Source organism: Poromitra crassiceps (assembly GCF_964638095.1).
Source record: "Poromitra crassiceps genome assembly, chromosome: 6".
NCBI classification, from domain to species: Eukaryota; Metazoa; Chordata; class Actinopteri; order Beryciformes; family Melamphaidae; genus Poromitra; species Poromitra crassiceps.
In genome coordinates this window covers 7,198,580-7,217,975 of record NC_139627.1, presented here as the reverse complement: position 1 = coordinate 7,217,975, position 19,396 = coordinate 7,198,580, and the positions used below count along the sequence as shown (strand labels likewise).

General features: G+C 44.8%; 1 protein-coding gene across 1 annotated transcript in view; it reads right to left on the bottom strand.

The window, feature by feature from the left end:
• cacna1bb (calcium channel, voltage-dependent, N type, alpha 1B subunit, b) overlaps positions 1–17,508 on the bottom strand; it is a gene marked incomplete at both ends in the record, with an annotated part of 257,187 nt that extends 239,679 nt beyond the window's left edge. The window contains 3 exons of the mRNA XM_083638052.1: positions 7,435–7,574; positions 14,975–15,070; positions 17,215–17,508. Of these exons, the coding sequence (XP_083494178.1) occupies positions 7,435–7,574; positions 14,975–15,070; positions 17,215–17,508 (530 nt within the window). The remainder of the gene's footprint in view (positions 1–7,434; positions 7,575–14,974; positions 15,071–17,214) is intronic.
• Between the last annotated feature and the right edge of the window lie 1,888 nt (positions 17,509–19,396).

The window sequence follows — 19,396 nt, the reverse complement described above, 5'->3', positions numbered from 1 at the left end:
CAGCTGAGTCATAGTACAATGAATCTTGTCTGAAAGCAATCAGCAATCAGTTCCTGGCAAAATGTCCCTTCAATTTTGTCAAATTGTAAAAATGCTACAGCCAAAAGACAGACGCTGTTGTAGTCAGAGTGTGATTGGCCATGTCTGGCTCCTCATCAGGCTCGGCATTCTATTGATTAGGCCTTTGTCAACAAGGACAGATTTCTTCTCTTATTAGGAGCTGTAATGCTGATCAGGACAGATTAAAGGTCTGCCACGGCCTCCAGCGACACCATCATTTAGACTGTTTCATTAGGATTGGATTAGCCAAGGTCAAAGCACTGGGTTTGGAGAAGATACTAACACTGATTAAAGTGGAGAAATGATAAAGATAGACTATTGACTTCATGACTTATGTAATATAAGATGATTAATAGTGCAGAACTGAATGTCTTCATTTCAAATGTCTGATTATGTATTTCCCCTTTTTCGTAAGATAGCCAAAAAAATCATAGTGCAGCATTAATTAGCTAACTGACCAATGAGATCGATAAAACCCCGGCCTAACCAGTCACTCTTGATTGATTATCCTGCATTTTTTTTATGATCCTTCCCCCCTCATTTTCTCCCCAACTGTACTTGGCCAATTTCCCTTGCTGCCCACCCCCTCTGCCCATCTGGCAGAAGCACCCCCAGGACACATACCCCCATTCCGGCTTCCCACCCGCAGACACAGCCAATCATGCCTGTACGGACCCCCGACCAAGCCGGAGGTAACACGGGGCGCGAACCTGCAACCCTCATGTTGGTAGGCAGGGAATCTACCGCTACACTTCAGAATACATGATCATTCATTCTCTTTACAAATGGAGTTCACAATTTCCAACTACTTGCTCTCTTTGTCTAACCAAAAGGTTTTCACGATCACTTGACCATCATTTTGTCTTTTTCATGCTCCTGAACTCTCGTTACATCAGTCTGCTCCACCCCTGAATAGAGCTCAACAGCCACGTGATGTCTCTTGCCCCAGAAGAGAATTCCCCATTCATTTTATCCATAGACATTTTGAAAAATCCTTTTATCACGAGTTTTAAGGCTGGAACCAAGCCAACCAGTAACCTACTGAATCGTGAGTGACCATAAAACATTTCACTAAAAAGTGTGTGGGGGGGGGGGGGGGGGGGACCGGATTTCGATTCCCCCCGTTTTTATTTAATCTGGGAAATAAAGTGTTGATGTCAATGTGCTCACAACCTCCCTGTGTGTTATATGGACAAACCTAACCTGTGTTTCAACTGGCATGAGGGCGAGTATGACGACAACATTTTCATTTTTGGGTGAAATGATCCTTTAAGTCACCCTGGTTGAATATTTATAGATGACATTTTAAATGTTCATTCACAAAGGAGTCTGCAGATTCTACATTCATTCATTCCCATGTACTGTATGCTCTTATCGTTCCTCAAACCACTTCCTCTTTGGAATCTCCATCCTGTACCTCATTCAATATCCACATTGATTTATTCGTTTATTGACTTGGTGGGCTTACTCGCCATTATTTACACCACAAATCCAATCTAGAGCCCATATCAGCAAGGCGGTACAATATATAATATATATATAATATATATATATAGAATATAGAATATAGAATATATATCATATCAGCAAGGCGGTACAATATCTCTCTGCTCATAAATTTAACCAAGCAATGGAGGCATGTTTTTGTGGCCCCTGGTTCCCTATGATACAAGAGAGATGCTACAATAAGGCACTTCACAGCTTGTCTGTATAGGCTTGGCTCGTGCCAGAGACCGTATCAAAATATGGACTGTGACCTCACCTCACCCATTAGTTTGTGCCACCTGCTAATTGGTCCGTGATCGGCGAGCTGCGCGATCACTGGACAGGCGACCTGTCAATCATGCCCCAAAACATAGTCTGATTTATCGTCTACTTTACTCGAAGACCACACTCATTAAGAAAGTGTTTACTGAGGTCATAAATCAAGTCAGAAGTAGGGTCATTTTCCCATTGACTTCCATCCATTCGCACTTCTTTTTTTGCAGCCAGTGGAGTTGCCCCCTGCAGGCCATTCGAAAGAATGCAGGTTTATGGAAATTCCGCATTGGCTTAATTTTTAAACTACTGTAACAAAATTGAACAGTACTTTGATCAAGGCCTTCTTACTGTATGTGGTGGTGGAGCATCAATCCTGCATCATTACTACAGACAAGTCCTTTGTGAATGTGAACTTGAAATACTGGAAAATAAAAGAGTCATCATCTTCCAGCAGTAGCTCAGCAAGCTGCAGTAAAAAGTGGAATTGGTACTTAAGTGTACCGTTATAAAAACCGCCTTCCTAGAAAACTCCCAATGAAACTAAAATAATCAATTTACAATAAAAATCACACAAATGGTCCTTTGGATTGGATAGTAAACCACTGATAAAGACACATCGCTTTAATATCCACAGTTGTGGTTAAGCAGCTCAAAAGAGCAGCATCATTTTGCCTCTTGCTATATACAGTTTATATATATATATATATATATATATATATATATATATATATATATATATATATATATATATAATACAGCTTTATAGTGAGTAGATAAAGTGCCTTATAGTGAGTAGGCTTTTTCTTATACTGATTTATTGCTGCTGTGGTCAAAAGGCCGACTACAATAGATAAAGCATTAAGGCAAAAGGTGACTTTTCCAGCACTAAAGAAGACTGGAATCATTAAGCTGTGACACATGTCAACTGATTCTTCCCACTGAAACTGGGTCTAGGAGGTTCGTAGAAGGGGAGTGAGAACTCTCAGACTTTTTGAAATGCTCCCCCTCTGCAAGAGACTGAGGTCTGTCAAGACCAAAACCTCTCGTCACAAGAACAGCTTTTTTTTTACCTTTATTTATACAGGGGGAGTCTCACTGAGAGCAATGCTCTCTTTTTCAGGAGTGCCCTGTTCACATTCACACACACCTTCACACCTGGAAGCTGACCAGTACAACCACAGTCTGATCTGCTGCCCACTGAGCAGCTCCACTGGAGCGGTTGGGGGTTAAGGGCCTTGCTCAAGGGCACCTCAGTGGTGGTAATGGGGGAGGGGCAAGCGCTGCCTTTTCACTTTCCCCACCCAGATTTATCCTGCCGGTCCCGGGGATTGAACAGACGACCTTCCGGTCACAAGCTCGCTTCTCTAACCGCTGGGCCACCACTGCCAGCTTCTTCCCAACTGCCATCGGCCTCATCAACAAGGCTTGAAAGACCCCTCTAGGACTCTACCACCCCCCCAATATCCCCCGAGCACAGCTGGCTCAAACAACAGGCCAGAATCCCCCCCAACTGACATGAACCTACCGCCCCACACACACACACACACACACACACACACACACACAGACACACACAGACACACACAGACACACTCTGGGGCCCGTGAAACACATTCATTCAAAACCCATGAGAATTGCTGAAAAGCTGACTTCTGCATATACAAGACTTTCATCCAAGGACATCAAAATATACAACTCACAAACATTCATTCTATCAATGTTCTGGGTGCCAAACAAGGGTTAGGAGTACAGAAGTAGCACTGCACTGCCTTTCATACCTTTTAGTCCTGCATGAGTTTAAACACCGCTAGGAATCACACAAACACATAGCTGCAAACTCATGGAGAGTGAAAAAGGTGACAGATGCTCAGAAATCATTCACTGTGCCATATTTTGGGATCAAAAAGGTGGCTGTCACCTAAAGGTGACTAGTTTGCAGGTATACGCTAGGGATGGGCATCGAATTTCGAATTTTCGAATAATCGTTGTTATTATCAAGGTCGACTTTTATTATTGAAAGTCGAAATTCGGGGGGGAAAAAGTAAAAAAAAAAAAAAAAAAAAAAAATTGTGTGAGTGAAATGTTGCATTGTCTCCCCTGATTCTAAGTATAGTCGAATCGCTTGGTTTGAGCAAGTAAAACAATTTTTATAAGCATTTTAAGCAATGTTTATGGAAAAATGAATGGCAGATGAAATCCCATGAAGAGGGAGAGGGGGTGACTTTGGCACCCCTTTGGCACTCAGACCTGAGCCTACTAAATATTTAATGAACCACTCATGATTGTCAAAACTGTTTTTTATTACATTACATTACATTTCATTACGTCATTTGGCAGACGCTTTTATCCAAAGCGACTTACAATAACACATTTTTTGTCAGCAATAGAACAATCAACTATGGAGCACAGTCTGTGACAACTACAACTTCTGAAGGAACAGTGGTACAAGTTTAGGTTAGTGGTACAAGGTTGGTTAGGTTTTGTTTTTTGTTTTTTATATATAAGGAAAGAGAGAGACGAAGTTAGATCAAGGAGGGCCCAGATGGAGCCTGAAAAGGTGTGTCTTTAGTCTTTTCCGAAAGATCGGCAGTGATTCAGCAGTCCTGACCGAAGGTGGAAGCTCGTTCCACCATTGAGGTGCCAGGGACGAGAAGAGTCGAGATCGGGATGAGCGACTTTTGAGCCCCCGTAGCGAAGGAGGGGCGAGGCGACCTGCACTGGTGGAGGAGCGAAGGGAGCGGTGAGAGGTTTGGAACCTGACCATGGATTGCAGGTACCGGGGAGCTGACTGGTGTACTGCCCTGTAGGCCAGTACCAGTGTCTTGAATTTGATGCGGGCCAAGATGGGAAGCCAGTGGAGCTCCTGGAAGAGGGGAGTGACGTGAGAGAATTTGGGTTGGTTGAATATCAGACGGGCTGCAGCGTTCTGAATGAGCTGAAGCGGTCGGATGTCGGTGGCAGGTAAGCCGGCCAGAAGCACGTTGCAGTAGTCCAGGCGGGAGGAGACAAGAGACTGGACCAGGAGTTGAGTCGCTTCTCTTGTGAGAAAGGGACGGATTTTGCGGATGTTGTAGAGAGAGAACCTACAGGAGCGCGCTGTAGCAGCTATGTTGGCAGAGCAAGACAGCTGGTTGTCAAGGATCACCCCAAGGTTCTTGGCTGTTTGGGAGGGAAGTACAGTGGTGTTGTCAATGGAGATGGAGAGATCTGTAAGAGGGCAGTCTTTTCCTGGGAGGAAGAGTAACTCGGTCTTACCAAGGTTGAGCCTGAGGTGGTGGGCAGACATCCAGTCGCCAATGTCTTTGAGGCATGCAGAGATGCGAGCCTCGATTTGAGTGTCAGAGGGGGGGAAGGAAAGGAAAAGCTGGGTGTCATCAGCATAGCAGTGATATTTATTTTCGAAAAAATGTCAATGTCATGTAACATGTTCTTTACTTCAGTGGTGCAATGCTTGTTTGAGCTAAAAATCCACAGCAGAAGCTTTTTCTATTAATTAATAAAGCCTTAGACTTAGAATCAGGGGAGACAATGCAACATTTCACTCAAAAAAAAAAGTTTTTTTTTTTTTTTTTTTTTTTTAATTTCGATTAAAAGTCGACTTTTGGCCAGCGAATTTCGAATAGTGTTTTTGCTAGAAATGCCCATCCCTACACCTAACCACACTCTGCTCCATCATCACCTAACCACACACTGCTCCATCATCACCTAACCACACTCTGCTCCATCATCACCTAACCACACACTGCTCCATCATCGTTGACTTTTCCTGACTCCTGCCTGACAAGGGACAAACTAACCCCAGAGGGTGACAGCTTCCCAGTGCCAGGCAGCCACACTACCAGATGCTCCATACCTGTGTCCCACACACAAAGCCTAGCGTGAACTTCCAACACTAAAAGCATCTATCACATAATTCAGCAATCCAGTTAACTAATAAATACAATTAGAAAACAATTGCCAGACTTCTACTTAATACTTATTGTTGATTTGTAGCAAGTTTACGTAGGTTAAGTGAACTTATCCTTTATTGTCCCCTACAAACACAGGAAGAACATGCAAACTCCACACAGAAAGGACCTGACACGGACCGGGGTTCAAACCCGCGACCTTGTTGTTGCGAGGCAACAGTGCTAACCACTGAGTGCTGAAACTCATTGTGCTACGCAGACACTCAGAATAGCAATTAATAACAAAGGCCAAAATTAACAGATTCAATGTCACAACGGACACTGCATACCTGTGACATTGTGTGAAATGCATCATAAAATATCACCCGCATGCTATATCAAGATGCTATATCAAAATGCTATATCAAGATGCTATATCAAAATGCTATATCAAGATGCTATATCAAAATGCTATATCAACATGCTATATCAAAATGCTATATCAAGATGCTATATCAAGATGCTATATCAACATGCTATATCAAGATTCTATATCAAGATGCTATATCAACATGCTATATCAAGATGCTATATCAACATGCTATATCAAGATGCTATATCAACATGCTATATCAACATGCTATATCAAAATGCTATATCAACATGCTATATCAACATGCTATATCAACATGCTATATCAACATGCTATATCAAAATGCTATATCAAGATGCTATATCAACATGCTATATCAACATGCTATATCAAGATGCTATATCAAGATGCTATATCAAGATGCTATATCAACATGCTATATCAAGATTCTATATCAAGATGCTATATCAACATGCTATATCAAGATGCTATATCAACATGCTATATCAAGATTCTATATCAAGATGCTATATCAACATGCTATATCAAGATGCTATATCAACATGCTATATCAAGATGCTATATCAACATGCTATATCAACATGCTATATCAAAATGCTATATCAAGATGCTATATCAACATGCTATATCAACATGCTATATCAAGATGCTATATCAAAATGCTATATCAAAATGCTATATCAACATGCTATATCAACATGCTATATCAACATGCTATATCAAGATCCTATATCAAAATGCTATATCAAGATGCTATATCAACATGCTATATCAACATGCTATATCAACATGCTATATCAAGATGCTATAACAAAATGCTATATCAAGATGCTATATCAAAATGCTATATCAAGATGCTATATCAACATGCTATATCAAGATCCTATATCAAAATGCTATATCAAGATGCTATATCAACATGCTATATCAACATGCTATATCAAGATGCTATATCAAGATGCTATATCAAGATGCTATATCAAAATGCTATATCAAGATGCTATATCAACATGCTATATCAACATGCTATATCAAGATGCTATATCAACATGCAGCAACAGTTATGTGCTTCAGGACTTCGTCTATGTGACTATGTGATCCTTTATGGGTTTGTGTCACTCAGTGAATAACAGGTAGATGCTTGTAGGCAGCTGCTGCACTGAAAAAGTGGTAATTCCAATACGCTCTCTCAAAGCACAGACACACACACACACACACACACACACACACACACACACAGACACACGCACACACAGACACACACACACAATAAGGCACTCTCTCACTTATTCCTTCCATCTCTGACACACACCCGGCGGGCGAGGGACTCACCCAGTGAGAACGACCACAAAGTCCATGACGTTCCAGCCGTTGCGGAGGTAGGAGCCTTTGTGAAAGGCAAAGCCCAGGGCGATGATCTTAATGCCGGCCTCGAAACAGAATATTCCAATGAAGTAGGGCTCCGTGTCGTCCTACAGAAAGAGAGACAGAGAGACATGGAGGGAGATGTTTTTGTTGGAGGTAAGAGAGTGCTTAATGAAGCGTGGAGAGAAGGTTAGATGGCTCCATTCTCTTCTCGACATGGACAGAGGAGCTCTGCTCTCCTGCCGGGAGGAAAAGTGAATAAATGCGGTGAAAAGAAAAGAAATCAATAGAGCTGTAAGGCTATGCATTTAATGCATTTACACTTATGTAATAAAAGGGCTGACTTCCATTCATGGCAGATCACTATGTACAAAATAAAATTATAATTATGATGACGGTGTCTTACATAAAATCTATAGACCTGTCAAAATGTCACATGGACATCACTGCGCTAATAATACTATCAAAAGACTTAAAGGCCCCATGAAATGGCATCTTTACTTCCTGGATATGATGCGTTTCCTGTTGAAACAGGATGTTGGGGCAGGACATAACGCTGTGAGGGATCATTCAAAGGTCTAAGCCAGGGGTGGTCCATGTAGGCATTGCAGGTGATCCCTGACCATGCATTCAATAATGTAGTTTCCATGTAATCTCAACCCCAATTTCCTCACACCAGTGCTCCTTGGGCTGCTTCTTAGTCAGAGTGGGCCTTTTTCACAGCTGCCATTTTGTGTCTAAAAGGCAGGGTAAACATAGGTGCAACCAACTCACTAATTAGGGCCCCAGCACTGCCTAAACACACCTAAATGGACTGGAAGTTGGAAACCCTAATTCATGTTTTGGTGCACCTGTGTTACTTACTTCCTGCCTTTTAGACATAAAATGGCTGCTGTGAAAGAGGTCTATGGTGGTCCCTGGGTCATAATCAGCACCCCTGGTCTAAGCCAATGGAATATGGGTCACGGAGGGAAAGGCAATTGGGTTTTTCTATGGGAAGGAAGAGCAGAATGATCCACAAACCTGATGGTTTTAGGAGGTAGACTTGTGCAGGATGAGATCATCATTAAAGATATCGTGGCACTTGAATATAGGGGTGTCAAAAATAATCGATTATAAGATGCATCGCGATGCGGACGTGCACGATTCTGCATCGATTCACAAATGTCAAAAATCGATTATAAATTTTTTTTTTTTTTTTTTTTTTATAATCAAATAAAATATAATGGAAGTACATGCAGTTGTTTATTTTAATTATGGATCATAATACAATGCAATTCCAAATGCACTTTTATTTTAAAAGTAGCCACACAGTGAGAAAAAAGAAAGTGAGAAAAAATAAATCATGGATTGCGGAAAAAAGTGATGCATCGATTTAAGATGCATTGATAATCGTGATCGAATCGAATCGTAGCCCTCTGAATCGTAATCGAATCGAATCGTGAGGCCAGTGAAGATTCACAGCCCTAGTGAATAGTGCACCATGGTTTGATCAAAGCCCATTTGCAGTGCGGCCGGGTTAACCCTCGGCCTTGTTCAGAGTCAGTGCAGGGAGCTGCATCAGGGCCTTGTTCAGAGTCAGTGCAGGGAGCTGCATCAGGGCCTTGTTCAGAGTCAGTGCAGGGAGCTGCATCAGGGCCTTGTTCAGAGTCAGTGCAGGGAGCTGCATCAGGGCCTTGTTCAGAGTCAGTGCAGGGAGCTGCATCAGGGCCTTGTTCAGAGTCAGTGCAGGGAGCTGCATCAGGCACGTGTGACATGACACTTTTTCCTTTGACTCCATTTATATCAGCAGGAGCCTGGGGGGCTCTGCACAGGCAGGGCCACTAGCAGAGGATATCTCACGCCTACACTAAGCTCCCATCTCTCTCTCTCCCCCTCGCTCCCTTCTCTCTCTCTCTCTCTCCACCTCTCTCCCTCGCTCCCTCTCTCTCTCTCTCTCCCCCTCGCTCCCTCTCCCCCTCGTTCCCTCTCTCTCTCTCTCTCTCTCCCCCTTGCTCCCTTCTCTCTCTCTCTCTCCACCTCTCTCTCGCTCTCTACATACAGTCCTACAACCATGACAAGTGTCCCCAGCCCAGCCCCCACCTCGCTCCCTCTCTCTCTCTCCCCCTCTCTCTCTCCCTCTCTCTCTCTCTCTCTCTCTCTCTCGCTCTCTACATACAGTCCTACAACCATGACAAGTGTCCCCAGCCCAGCCCCCACCTCGCTCCCTCTCTCTCTCTCTCCCCCTCTCTCTCTCTCCCCCTCTCTCTCTCTCTCTCTCTCTCTCTCTCTCTCTCCCTCTCTCTCTCTACATACAGTACTACAACCATGACAAGTGTCCCCAGCCCCGCCCCCACATAAAGAATCACATAAAGCAGTTTGACAGCTATAAGATATGTGACCTTTTCTATAGTGCCGAGGTTACATCTATAACCACAGTGCCCAAACCGCTGAGAACAGATCATGCTGGAGGAGAGCTACTGTTGCTGTGCTAAAGTAAATGGCTGTGTGCCAGCAAGTGCAGATGAAGCTTATATGAGCCTGCCATGTACAGTTTGTTTTGACCAGTAAGAGTCCAACAAGATGTCAAATGAAAGCCGATTCCAAAGGTATTAGTCTGATCACTCTACGAGCACAACTCACTGCACTAGCAGCTGAAGGAAAACACGTAAAGGTATTAGTCTGATCACTCTACGAGCACAACTCACTGCACTAGCAGCTGAAGAAAAACACGTACTGCCGCGACAAGCAGCAGCAAAAGGGTACTTTGAAACAGGTATCACCTGTAGGGAGAATAATGACAGCCATTCAGTGAGACATACTCATCTTACTCTGCTATAAAAAGAGGATTCGTAGGCAAAGCAATTGAATGGCGTGTGTAATGACAGGGCTGGAGGGTTCCCAGGATCCATGAATAATGTTGCTGGTGCTGCTCATGTGTTAACATAACATCTATTATGTAGACATCTAAAATGCTCTTGAATTATATATATATGCTCCATCTTCATGGCTCTCAGGAGACGGCAGGGGAAATCCCCAAAGGAGCGCGGCGCTAAACACCGGCGATGGATCTGAAAGGCTCTTGTTGACTAGCGTCTATCATGGCCTCCGCTTATCATGGCCTCCGCTTACAGCACGCCTCCTCCTCTTGCTTACAGAGCTTGGTAAATAATAGCTGATCCCTTGTTCTAATTAAAAGGATCCTTGTATTACATCCTGGAGGTAGAGGGGGAGAGGAGAGGAGGTGTGTTTGAGGTGGAGGGGGAGAGGAGAGGAGGTGTGTTTGAGGTGGAGGGGGAGAGGAGAGGAGGTGTGTTTGAGGTGGAGGGGGAGAGGAGAGGAGGTGTGTTTGAGGTGGAGGGGGAGAGGAGAGGAGGTGTGTTTGAGGTGGAGGGGGCGGGGAGAGGAGGTGTGTTTGAGGTGGAGGGGGAGAGGAGAGGAGGTGTGTTTGAGGTGGAGGGGGAGAGGAGAGGAGGTGTGTTTGAGGTGGAGGGGGCGGGGAGAGGAGGTGTGTTTGAGGTGGAGGGGGCGGGGAGAGGAGGCGTGTTTGAGGTGGAGGGGGCGGGGAGAGGAGGTGTGTTTGAGGTGGAGGGGGCGGGGAGAGGAGGTGTGTTTGAGGTGGAGGGGGCGGGGAGAGGAGGGGTGTTTGAGGTGGAGGGGGAGAGGAGAGGAGGTGTGTTTGAGGTGGAGGGGGAGAGGAGAGGAGGCGTGTTTGAGGTGGAGGGGGCGGGGAGAGGAGGTGTGTTTGAGGTGGAGGGGGCGGGGAGAGGAGGGGTGTTTGAGGTGGAGGGGGAGAGGAGAGGAGGCGTGTTTGAGGTGGAGGGGGCGGGGAGAGGAGGCGTGTTTGAGGTGGAGGGGGCGGGGAGAGGAGGCGTGTTAGAGGTGGAGGGGGCGGGGAGAGGAGGTGTGTTTGAGGTGGAGGGGGCGGGGAGAGGAGGTGTGTTTGAGGTGGAGGGGGAGAGGAGGCGTGTTTGAGGTGGAGGGGGCGGGGAGAGGAGAGGAGGTGTGTTTCCTCCATTGTGCTGCCACGCTAATCACTTCCTCAGGTACCGACCGTAGTTGCAACATCTCCAAGGCTGAATTTGCTTCACAATCGCTAGGATCATTGTGAACAGCAGCAGGTGGGTGAACATGAGACATGACCTTATCACATCAAGCTGTTGTGCCTTGTAGCCTTGTAGTTTGAGTGCTGAAGAATACAGCTTTATGTATTCTACAAATCTTTTTCTTTTTTTCCTCAATCTCTCTTTTTTGAATTTTCTCCCATTTTTAATTGTACTTGGCCAATCCCCCCTGCTGTTCCGGTCGTTGCTCCACCCCCTCTGCCGATCTGGGGAGAGCCATAGACTACTAGTACATGCTTCCTCCGATACATGTGTAGTCTGAGCCATAGACTACTAGTACATGCTTCCTCCGATACATGTGTAGTCTGAGCCATAGACTACTAGTACATGCTTCCTCCGATACATGTGTAGTCTGAGCCATAGACTACTAGTACATGCTTCCTCCGATACATGTGTAGTCTGAGCCATAGACTACTAGTACATGCTTCCTCCGATACATGTGTAGTCTGAGCCATAGACTACTAGTACATGCTTCCTCCGATACATGTGTAGTCTGAGCCATAGACTACTAGTACATGCTTCCTCCGATACATGTGTAGTCTGAGCCATAGACTACTAGTACATGCTTCCTCCGATACATGTGTAGTCTGAGCCATAGACTACTAGTACATGCTTCCTCCGATACATGTGTAGTCTGAGCCATAGACTACTAGTACATGCTTCCTCCGATACATGTGTAGTCTGAGCCATAGACTACTAGTACATGCTTCCTCCGATACATGTGTAGTCTGAGCCATAGACTACTAGTACATGCTTCCTCCGATACATGTGTAGTCTGAGCCATAGACTACTAGTACATGCTTCCTCCGATACATGTGTAGTCTGAGCCATAGACTACTAGTACATGCTTCCTCCGATACATGTGTAGTCTGAGCCATAGACTGCTAGTACATGCTTCCTCCGATACATGTGTAGTCTGAGCCATAGACTGCTAGTACATGCTTCCTCCGATACATGTGTAGTCTGAGCCATAGACTGCTAGTACATGCTTCCTCCGATACATGTGTAGTCTGAGCCATAGACTGCTAGTACATGCTTCCTCCGATACATGTGTAGTCTGAGCCATAGACTGCTAGTACATGCTTCCTCCGATACATGTGTAGTCTGAGCCATAGACTACTAGTACATGCTTCCTCCGATACATGTGTAGTCTGAGCCATAGACTACTAGTACATGCTTCCTCCGATACATGTGTAGTCTGAGCCATAGACTACTAGTACATGCTTCCTCCGATACATGTGTAGTCTGAGCCATAGACTACTAGTACATGCTTCCTCCGATACATGTGTAGTCTGAGCCATAGACTGCTAGTACATGCTTCCTCCGATACATGTGTAGTCTGAGCCATAGACTGCTAGTACATGCTTCCTCCGATACATGTGTAGTCTGAGCCATAGACTGCTAGTACATGCTTCCTCCGATACATGTGTAGTCTGAGCCATAGACTACTAGTACATGCTTCCTCCGATACATGTGTAGTCTGAGCCATAGACTACTAGTACATGCTTCCTCCGATACATGTGTAGTCTGAGCCATAGACTGCTAGTACATGCTTCCTCCGATACATGTGTAGTCTGAGCCATAGACTGCTAGTACATGCTTCCTCCGATACATGTGTAGTCTGAGCCATAGACTGCTAGTACATGCTTCCTCCGATACATGTGTAGTCTGAGCCATAGACTGCTAGTACATGCTTCCTCCGATACATGTGTAGTCTGAGCCATAGACTACTAGTACATGCTTCCTCCGATACATGTGTAGTCTGAGCCATAGACTGCTAGTACATGCTTCCTCCGATACATGTGTAGTCTGAGCCATAGACTGCTAGTACATGCTTCCTCCGATACATGTGTAGGCTGTCGCCAGCCACTTCTTTTCACCTGACAGGGAGGAGTTTCACCGGCAGGACGTAGCACAGTTGATGATCACACTATTCCCCCCAGTTCTCCTCCCCCAAACAGGCCAGAAGCGGCACTACTGCATCGACCAAGACCCATACCCCACCGGCTTCCCACTCGCAGACACAGCCAATAGTGTCTGTAGGAACTTCTGACTAAGCCGGAAGTACCGCTGCAGGGAAATTGAACCCAGGTCTGCGCGGTGGTCGGTGAGTGTTTTTACCTCTCTATGCTACCCAGACGACCCTCTGCCTCTCTGTTTTTACCTCTCTACGCTACCCAGACGACCCTCTGAATCTCTGTTTTTGAATGCCGAACAATGCAGCTCTGTGTATTCTACAAATCTTTTTTTTGTTCTTATTTTTTAGTACAGATGGCAGTAAATGCAACTTGACCTCCCCGTACAGCAGACAGACTCTCTGAGGCTGGTTAGCTGCACAGCGTGACTGGCAGGGTTCAAGTGTGAGTTTAAACTGAGCGCATCATGTGTGAGCAGCTGGGAGATCAAAGCTATCTGGCTGAGAGGCTCTGTTGACTTACAAGACGCACACTGAGAAACAAAGGGACTTAATGAGGGACGCATGCTGCTCCTACTGGACTGCTGCAGGTCAACTCCCTGGCTCCCTGACTGGGACACAGGAGGTCAACTCCCTGGCTCCCTGACTGGGACATCAGTCTGGACTTCCACGGTTCCACCCGCCCCCAGCCATGTCCAGAAATTAGAACGTAATCAGAGACCTGCGGCATAGTTAACCTAACGGGCCAATCAGGGACACTGCTGGCGTATCCAGGAGGAACGAGCGGTAACGTTAACGTCAGGGGTGTAGCGGAGGGTAAACGCAAGTAAATGCAGCTTATCCACCTTTTTGAAATGAGGCTGATAGTTTACTCACCGATTTTTAGATCAACTGTATCAATCAATGAGGGCAAACGAGGTGGGTAAACTACTCAGCTTGGATAGTTTACCCACCTCTGTATTTACCACTGGACCCCTGCTTAACATTAATAAAGTAAACACAGTCGTTGTAAGATGGACTCTCATATGGTGAAGGTGGTCGGAATCCGATATGGTCACTCTTACGATATGTAAGTTGTTTTAGACATTTAAACACTTGTGACATTTCTAACACTTGTGTCGATATGGTCACTCTTACATAACTTGCACGATATGAATCCTGTTAGATTCGCAGTTATTGCAGAAATAGCCTCAATGAAAACAATTAAACAAGAACAAGAATATGTACCAGCCGAGTTTCTCGGTGGAAAATACGTTTTCGCCGCTCTTCCGAGTGGATTTGCATTGGATTTGCCGATGCCGATTGGCTGAAGGAGTTGTCTGTCAAGGAAAATACTCCAGCCCACTGAAATGGATGCGGGCGGCTGGAAGAGCAGACTGATATGTAGAGTGAAACAGGATGTGAGGTCAGTGAAACAGGATGTGAGGTCACGTTATCAGGATGGCTGTAAGAAAGTAAGCATCAAAGAAGGGAGTGTTCAAACACTTACCAGGCGTTCTGACATCGGTGTTTTGTCGCTGGCAGGTAAATGCTGCTCCAGGGCGAGGACGATGCAGTTGGCGATGATTGTGGCCAGGATCATGTACTCAAATGGAGTGTGAGGGTTAAGGAGCAGTTACATGTAGAGTTGCATTCAGTTGATTTCAGTTCACAGATCATTCATGAATGACATTCTCAATATTATGTGTGAAGACTTTTCCATCAGAATCAAATAAAGAAAGTGAGTTTGCCTGCTCTATAATGAGTATAGTGGGCAGAGTGAAGGATGGTGCAATTAGTTAATTGTTGGCAACGCATTTTAGTCTTGGCAATTAATTGAATGCTGCTGCTGTAATGTTGCCCATTGTAAACATGTAACGGTCGAGAGAAAGAAATGAATCTGCATTTTGCACTACTGTATGATGCTTCCCATTAAACTCTAATCTTAGCACATTATTCACATTCATTATTTCCACTAAAGCATAAACTTTCCATCTGGTTGAAGCCTTTCTAGAAAGAAAGCATCATCCTATCCATGCGTTCACGATCTTTCCAGATGGTTGACCATTTCAAACCATTTTCAATGCTTGGCTCATTCTGCAATCCATTTTCACCGGGTCAATTCCCCGCGGGTCAAGGCCTATTGAATGCCTATGAATCGCAAGGGGATAGGGGGCATTAAAGCCGAGATGTATAATAATTTAGTCATGAGACACCCGACGGCTTTCATCATGTAACTGCATCACCAATTTGCTGACAAATAGTGAATTTTAAAAGGCAATAATATAATAATATATATAATATATAATACTGCTTTCACGGTTTCAACTGGGATTGTTTTTATTTCTCATTAAATGTGTCTCTTTTTTAATGTGGTCCTGTGAGAAGGGGAAGGCTGCATGAACTCATATCAACTCATAGAGGGCACGGTCGCACGGAGAAATTATAACCACTTTTATTGGATTACATCTGAGTGAATGGTGTTCTCACTGTCGCCCACAGAGCACATCCAGCTGTCTGGTTGCATTTGTCATACGCCCTCTGGCTTTCCAGTCTTAGCATTTCACTGCAAAAAATATTCATCTTAATGTAGAATTGAGATTTAAAAATGTTCTTCTTAAAACAAGTGAAAAACAATAATCTGCTAATGAGGTCCGATAGGTTCACTTGTGCAAATCAACTCAAAATTATGAAATATCAAGTTTCTTCATGTGGAGTGATCTCCCTGATTCTGCCTTGCTTCAAGATATTGAGACTATTTCCCTTGAATTTTTTTTTTTTTTGTATTGGATGCTAGAGGAATCATGGCACCCCACTGGAAAAACGTGTCACTTGCTTTAAGTAAAGTAAGATTTTGAATGTGAGACTTAATGGTGTGTTGTGTTATGGTGGACATTTTTTGCAGTGTTGACAGAGTGGCGTGGAGCGGTGAGCGTGGGCGACTTCAGCACCATGGAGAGGGCTCCCGACTAGGACAACGAGGCGTAGCTGTAACCTTGGAGCAGAGTAGCGGTCTCTCCGACTCACTGAGCGCTCGCTGCGCCGCACAGTCAAACTAAAGGACGGCACAAGCACGACCGAGGCTTTTTAAAAATAATTGCATGACTCGACAAGACAAGACAGGGGGAGTGAGGCGGCGAGAGCGCAGGGAAGCAGCGATAACGCAGCGGCACTGCTTCTGAGCTGCCCTTGCCCCGTTTACGCACGCACCTTCTCATTGGATCCTATTCGGGTAAAAAATCAATAGCGATGTTTGATTATTAACTAAAACGCAGGGCTCGGTTTGCATAGATTGTTTACAGCTGACATCCTGACAAAAGAACGTCCCTGTCGCCTAACTAAAGCATATCAATTAGGCTTACAGCAGCAGCGTCCCAATATGTGAACATTGTTAAATCGTTTGTTTGTCAAGATAAGACGGAGCGACAGGTGCATTCAGTGTTGCGCTCAGAGAAATACAGAGGGGCACTAGCCTACTCCACACAAGCGAAAACAATGCTCATTCAACAGCTTGGGGGGTTTGACAACCTGGCAGAGATTACAGGTTTGTCAGCCTCGACTCTCAGGTTAACTAGAAAGCACGGATGAAATATAATCCAAAATTCAGTAAACTTGCTAATAGCTCAATAAATAGGCTAGAGGCTGTGGCATGTTTCTGACAGCCTCCAACGCCGTGCGCTTGTCAAGCAAGGGCAGATAGGTTATGTAAACGCGGTTGATAGCACCTCGTTTTACCCGGTGGTAGGCTACTGGGCAGGAAGGATATGGCCACTCAGTTATCCGCTTTGCATATTTCCTTATGAGATTGTCCTCGCGAAAGATGAACAAGGAGCGGTTGACAGTGAAGCAGTTTTGTTTGACAGGGTTAGGGTTGTATATGGCCATTGTCCTGGCTCTCTGGGCCATCGACTGCTTGTACATCCTCTGGCCCCCCGGAGCACCGCCGCCCCGGGCTCCCCCTCTCCCGGCGCCCGGTCCGCCTCGTCCTCCACCGCCTCCGCCTCCTCCATAGCGGCTGGGTAGATCTTCTGCGAAGCGAGCCATTCTGGAAACAACGCACAGATCCAAAAAGGGAAATCCAAACTGGTGTCAGTGGAAATGGAGGCGAGACGCATCACAACAAACACACTTCATCCAAACCAGCATTTAGTGTTCGTGGGAAAACGCTGCGTGCTTCATCGAAAATCCTGTTGTCTTGAGACTCTCCATTCACTCGTCATCTTCCACCAAATGAAAATGATAAGGAAATAAAGTTTGTAGCTAGCCGGTATAACCTTCAGAGTGTAGCCAAGCTATTCAAACAGAACACTTCGCTTCATATTTACATCCATATGCTCTGAGCAGAGAAATATCACGCTGGAAGAAAATCAGATTAGCAAAGGAAGCTTCTGTCTACCACTGACAGCATCATGTCAGCGTCCAAACACCAGTTGAAACTCGCCCCTAACGTTCAGGATGCCAGTCAAAAGGAGTGGGAACGCCAGAAAACACCCTGAAATCTCACTTTTTCTTTTTCAAATGACAATAATAAAACAAGCAAATCCAATACGCTCCTCAGGATTGTCCTCTGGTTTCTGTTTGATCGCTCGCTGTATGGGGGCTGTGTAGCCTATACAGCAAATTCTCAGTAGACTGAGCAGCGCATGTGACCAAAATTAGCCTATCGGCAACTCGAGCGCACAGAGGCGCTCGCCGGCTGCTGGCTGAATAGAAGAGACTCCAAACTAATGATGCTGAGAAAAGCCCAGGGGTCAAACATAAGTCATATTAGCGTCATCCAGGCAATCACTATAGCATCAACAGCATCCCAAATCAAACACTACACCTTCAACATCCTGACCTGCACACACAAAACTAAGTCAGTCGGCTATCAAATTCAACCTTAATTTTTTTTTCTTAAAACAAGTGCAAAAAAAAATGCCTCAAATTTGAAATCAATCAATAGACCATTTCACAACAACCTTTTTGAAGTGGTAAAGCAGCAAGTAAAACAGGTGAAATACGCTACAATGATGGTTCCATTCCATTAGGTGTTCCACTGCCAAGACCCTCGTTAATGATATTGGTGACACCTACTTCTGTTTTACCACCTCAAAACGGTTTCTGTGAAAAGGGCCGTACTGCTTCAATGACGTTTCACGGTGGGAATGAGGCAGAATACTGTAAATAATGACTTGAATGAATAATTACATCTTACCTCACTTGCAGATTCAGTCCCACATGTTTTTGTAAAAATAAGATTTGAATAGGCTACTTAATACTAATGAAATGCTTTGTTAGGCTATAGGGTCAATATTTCTTGCAGTGTTTTAGGGAAAATGGAAAGACAACAATGACAAGGTACGTGTGATTTATTGGTCACACATAAAAAGGCGACACAAGGTGATGCTGGCTCACTACAGTGAGCTAACAGTAGCAGCTAACAGTAGCAAGCTAATGTAAAGCCTGTGGGGTAGGCCGAAGCCAAGGCTGAAGCAGGCATTGTCATGAAAGCTAAATACATTAAGTAGAGCGCAGCAACACAACAACCAATACAAAAACAAAGACGAACATTATCACCAAAACTGTTTGCTAACAAAACAGAAGTCTCTAGGAGTGGGAGGATAAGAGGAGCAGCAGCATGGATCAGCCACTTCCTGCCTCTGATTACCCAACTTCAGTCTGCAGCATATGAAGAAGACTGTGCCAAACAGCTGCCAATCAGCAACAGCAGTTCTCAATCTCCAATCTTCTCCCCAAGCCAACCAATCTAGACAGGAGAGGACTATGTAGGAAGACAGTCAAAGAGAAACTACAAAGACCAGAGTTCCCCACAGTTCCCACACTGAACTACAATTTCCCAAAATGGCGACGATTAGCAAAACTCTACAACACAATAAAAGAAACGGCGCCAGCCGTAACAATGCCTGATGAGTGAAAATAAAAACTGTTT